This window comes from Liolophura sinensis, chromosome 4 (assembly GCF_032854445.1).
Source record: "Liolophura sinensis isolate JHLJ2023 chromosome 4, CUHK_Ljap_v2, whole genome shotgun sequence".
NCBI lineage: Eukaryota > Metazoa > Mollusca > Polyplacophora > Chitonida > Chitonidae > Liolophura > Liolophura sinensis.
The window spans coordinates 16,334,590-16,340,134 of record NC_088298.1 but is presented as its reverse complement, the minus strand read 5'-3'; the positions used below and the strand labels follow the sequence as shown (position 1 = coordinate 16,340,134).

Below are 5,545 nucleotides of genomic sequence, written 5' to 3'. Positions count from 1 at the left end.
ATTTGAAAATATGGGAAATTCCTGTGAAAAAAATGATGTGATCTGAAAGTTTTTTTTATAGTTTATAGGCAAAAATAAAAATAAAGTAATTTTTTATTGAGCTGCCTTGCGTGGCCCTTCGAATGGCACAGACATGGCCCCTCGGTGTATGATCATATCTCTTTAGAGAAAATACGAACTAAAATGACTAAATTGTGTATTGTTTTTGCCTCGTGGTTGCGGGATTTCCTATATAAAATATAATATTGGCTTAACTGCTATTTATGTTTGATTGTTTCATGTTTTCTTCTGAATAATCCATAGAAGACAACTCTTGATAGCAGCTTTCAGTACTTGTGGAGACATGTTTCTTGATAGCACCTTTCAGTACTTGTGGAGACATGTCGCATGTGGAGACAAGATAGGCCGCCATCATCACTTTCACAATATATTGCACTTTATTTTGAGCCAAATATGGAAAAAAAAACATGTGGATAACAAACTAGTGCTTATCTTGTACATAATACTATGCATGTATACAGGTATAAAAGAATTAGTTTTTGCAATGAAATGGTATAATAAAAACGAGACAGCCTCTCTCAAATCTTATCGAGCAAAGGCAAAGTTCACACCGGGATAAATCGGTATAAATGTGGTGGGTTTCTGATGTGTAGAATTTTTGGGGTTAAAGAAGTGGACCTTTCTCAGATTCATCAGTTGAAAGCATAGTCACATATTCATAAAAAAAATTGTTCTGTGAATAAGCATAATTACTGTACTGTGCCACACCGTTGTCCACCAGATCCCCATGTAGAATAGTACACAGGAAAAACTGATAGGCATATACTTAAAAACGGCTATTTCACGACTCTAAAAGACATGTCGCATGTTTTCCTTAAAACACCAATGTTTTGAAAAAACGTTGAAATGATTTACTGAGAACGTCAATGTTATAAAAAGGATGCCATCCTATGTTTTAACAAAAAACGCATGCGTGTATAGTCCCATCATATGAATGTAAGACGTCTATGGCTAAGACGTCTGCGTTGAAATGAAAACAAGGCGTTTGCACATTAATATAAGTTGCTTGTTTTCACGCGTAGATTACTGATCGCTATTTGTTTAACTTTTGCTTATTTGTATGTTTCTTTTTTTTTACATACTTTCAAAATGATTAACTTAGTCTTCCATATATCTGCATCGTTTACACTTTACACGTTACTATCAAGCAGAATGTACATATATTATTGTGTTATGAGTGCGGCGTAAAACATCAATCAAATGAATCAGTAAATTATTGTGTTAGTTAAATATTTACATAACCGTTTAAATCTTTCGATTATATCCTGGTCTTTTCTTACTATATTTCTGACCAGTGATATTACAACATCTTTTCATAATTCCCATCATTATCAGGCATGCCTCACTGCCATTCACAGCTTTGTAGTTTTCTCAGGATATAGCCATATCCATTTCAAAGTTCCACTTTTATTGGGAAATGTTCTATTTGAATTCACTTTTCGCTGCTTCGGCTGTAGGGGGTTTGACCCAAGGCTTGGGGGTACTTGTCGAAGTGCGCTCGTTATACTGGAACACTCCGGTTCCGCCAACACTAAACTTCATCACTTTCATAACGAGAGTAAATGTTTTTTCATATGATGACAAAACATGCTTTTGGGTTCTTCTAGACATTCAAGTAACTGTAATAAATTAAAAATAACATAACTCTCTTCTTTTTTGACCTAACTCTGCTTAAGCCATCGTGCTAGAAGGCGTCTAAATTGCCAGTTTAAAGCATTCGCATGGACCGGCAGAATGAAAATGTATCTCAAGTATATTGACAGGGGGCCGGATCTCACTGGTTATACTACTTATGAACATTTGCTATCACACTGTTGTCGCTTCTCTAGTTTTGCTCTCCGTCCTGCGGCATTTTGTATTAAAGACTTGTCTAGTGATTGTGCTCAAAATCAGATATTAATCCAAATGTTCAATTACAATAGTATCTTCTTATCTAAAATAATTTATTCAATGTTCGCAATTAATCATCTCATAAGGACATTATAACACGGAAATAAAGCGTGACCGCGTCAACATTGTCAAGGTTACTATTCCATTTAAAATAAAAGAAAAGTATTGAAATTGTTCATAATTACGATATCTGTGTTATTTATTTCCTAATTGCCCAGCTATATGCAGATATTGAAAACAAATCGCTGATTTTTTTTCCATACCCAGATGATCAATTTGTAAAATTAACTGCAGCCATTTTACTAAACGCCTTTTTATATATGATATTTATTTTCAGGTAACCTGTCATTCAGGCCTATCATTCCACGCTACGCTGGATTTATCCTCTCCTAAAATGGCACCAGGTGTACTGATCGTAATGTTGGCTGTGATGGCTTCAAGCTGGGCAGATGGTCAGCCGAGATGCCACTTCTACAAAGATCAACGTTTCCTCGATTGCAGCAGACGAGATTTGTACTTTTTTCCTGGGGACGAGTTTGAAGGTGATCATACGCAGATCGACCTAAGCGCAAACAAGATCGAGAGGATCAAAAAGTGGACGTTTTCTAAAATTCCTCAGCTCACAATACCATATCAAAACTGGAACCATCTGTGTTGCCCTTCCTATGGTCTGGCGCAATGTAGGGCTGTGACGCAGACGAAAAGAGACAAATTATTTAGATGGCATAGGACTTTTAATGGAAGATGGCGGACAACGGTCTCAATACAACGTATACAATGATATCACATCATAATTCCGGACAGAGTATTTCCCCCTGAATTAGAATGTCATTGAGAGTTGTCTTCCCTGAATCGCTACAATCACTAGCGGGTTTATGTACACTGACTGAATTAAGTCACTTTCTCACACATGTAACTACACTAAGCTCTTAGGGCTACTTGTATCATGAAAATAAATGCATCAAAAACTATGAAATCTGTCATACTAGTGTAGCATTATATCTCAGACTAATTCTAACAAGGATTTAACACTCTTGGGCTTGTAACAACAACACCTTGATAAACAGTAAGCGAACATGTACTTTTAGAGTTATGAACTATTCTTCCAAAAATATCTTCAAAGCTAACCGCATTATATCAGTTTTTATAGATCAGCTAGGAACTACAACACAACAAGAACTAAATGGCGTGTTACCGAGGGGTAGATGGCCTCTGAATCTTACCTATAACGCAGACGAAACGAGACAAATTATTTAGATGGCATGGGACTTTTAATGGAAGATGGCGGACAATCAATCTCATCCTCCCGATCAACCAATCAGAACGATCGTTTCACTCGGCGTCAACGCACATGTTGGAGATTTCCCTCCTGTGTAACACCTAAGAGTTATGTCCCTTAGAACAACATTGCTAATTACCTACGATCGCTACATCTAGGGGAGCCTACATTTGATGGACTTCATCGCCTTGAATCTTTAAACTTATCGTACAACTCTTTACATGTCTGGAGGGAAGGAGAACTCATTCCACGGTTGTTTCAACCTTTGGTAAAGCTGGAAGAGCTATGAATAGGGAAAAACTTGGGCAGCTTTCTTGAAGAAAGCGACAATATATTGAGTACCCTCAAGAACCTAAGGTCTCTGTCTTTAGATTTCTCTCTAGCGTTTAGATTTGGAGTGGGGTTTCGAGCTCTGTCTAAGCTAAAAAAGTTGCGCCCTCATCTGGTCAAGAACGTTAAGATACCTCGATTTTAGTCACTCTTATAGCATGATGAAGTAATTGCTGGAAGATTTTGATTTAATGCTTTTGCCACCAAATTTAATATGGCTCAATATTAGTAGAGCTAAATGGTTCAGCTTTATTCGTAACTAATTAGTGCTCTTCGGCACTTCCAGTTTACAGTATCTTAGCATTGCTTATAACTTTGAATTCTGTAAAGATGTACCTATCTTTTCTCCCGGCTTAGAAAATCTGACGCACTTTGATGTTTCTAGTTCCATCTGTGATTATATCAGGCCTGTATTTTTTGAGAACATAGAAAATATTACCGGGCTAAAACTGTCCAATGGACCAAACATGGATGTTGTTTACAGCGACCAGGACAGCCTTTTCAATTGCTTAACTTTTTTAGAACAAATGGACTTGTCTTCCAACGGGCTAGTTGACTTACATCCCGAAGTTTTCTACACCAACGAATGGTTACGGATAATCTGTCTAGCCAACTACAAGTTTCAGCGTCTGCCTCGTGCCATTTCGGGTATACCACAGTTAGATAAACTTGACCTGTCCTCTAATGCCGTCACCCATTTGAGCAAAGAGGAAATGGAATTGATAGATAGCTGGATGGTAAAATCCAAATCCTTCGTTCTTTTGATAAAAGACAACCCTTTACAATGCACCTGCCATACTGTTGTGTTTATTCGTTGGGTTTTCCAGAGGAAAGACATTCTTTACAATCCTGAAAATTACAAATGTCTTCAGCCCAACGGATCTTGGGTTCCGCTTTCCCTCTTTGGACAACAGTTGACTGACTTTGAAGTGAAATGCGTCAGCCATACTTATCTGATAATATCGGTGGTCGGTGTGATGATTTCATTTCTCGTAGTTATGTTATTTACTGCGATGTATCGTTACCGATTCAACCTCAGATATTGGTTATACTGTAAACTGACGTCCCCAGACAACATGTTTGTTGAGCACAAGTATATCTACGACGCCTTTGTATCCTATACTTCTGACGAGTACGAATGGGTCATTCGACAGTTACGATCTAAACTTAAATTGGTGGAGGATACGGTCCGACTTTGTATTCATGACAGAGATTTCATTCCTGGAAAACAAATTCATGAAAACATCTTAGACAAATTGAAAGAGAGTCGAAAAGTTCTGTTGATCATCAGTCCCGGTTTCCTCGAGTCTCGATACGGTCCTCTGGAAATCGAGTACGCCGGCATGAAATGTTTGGAGGAAGGCAGAGTCGACGTCATCATCTGTGTGCTGATGGAGGATATTCCGGTTCGTCAGATGCCGAGGGCGTTGAGAAATCTCTGGCACAAGATCACCTTCCTTAAGTGGAGCGCTAAGCCTGAGGAACAGGCCATTTTCTGGCGTAACCTTAAGATTGCTGTTAGCCAACCAGTCCCATGAAGAGACCACTTAATCGCCTAATGCCCGGCTAACCTGCCTATTGAAACATTCCGTATTTATATTTTAAAAAATAGGGGGAAAAACTGTCTTTACTGTACAAAGGGTTTAGTAATTAAACAAAGACTGTGACTTTTCAGAAGCTCTACGGTAGGTTTTTGGGAAACAACTGAATCAAAGGAAATCCAATCGGATTTTCGGTAGTTACCAAAATAGGTTAAGTATTTTCCTTTTCTATTTAAAGTTTTTAAATGATTCTAAAGTTTGATAACAATTATAATATATAAATGGGGGCCTTATGATAAAAGCTACTTTACTGTCTATTTATATATACACGTGTATAAACAAGGCTGACACATAAACAAGGCCAAAAATCTCTGATAAAGCCAGTTTTATATCAAAGAAGATAATGGTAAAAGGTTACTACAATAATGGCCAGCGCTTATTGATA

General features: G+C 37.7%; 1 protein-coding gene across 1 annotated transcript; it reads left to right on the top strand.

The window, feature by feature from the left end:
* The first annotated feature begins 4,572 nt into the window (after nucleotides 1–4,572).
* On the top strand, nucleotides 4,573–5,097 carry LOC135464452 (toll-like receptor 2 type-2). Its single transcript, XM_064741877.1, has one exon. It carries the CDS (start codon nucleotides 4,573–4,575, stop codon nucleotides 5,095–5,097), a length of 525 nt encoding a protein of 174 aa, XP_064597947.1.
* Nucleotides 5,098–5,545: the final 448 nt, after the last annotated feature.

What these genes read in the sequence shown, in the direction of transcription:
- LOC135464452 (XM_064741877.1), top strand. Translation starts at nt 4,573, where the DNA reads ATGTATCGTTACCGATTCAACCTCAGATATTGGTTATACTGTAAACTG.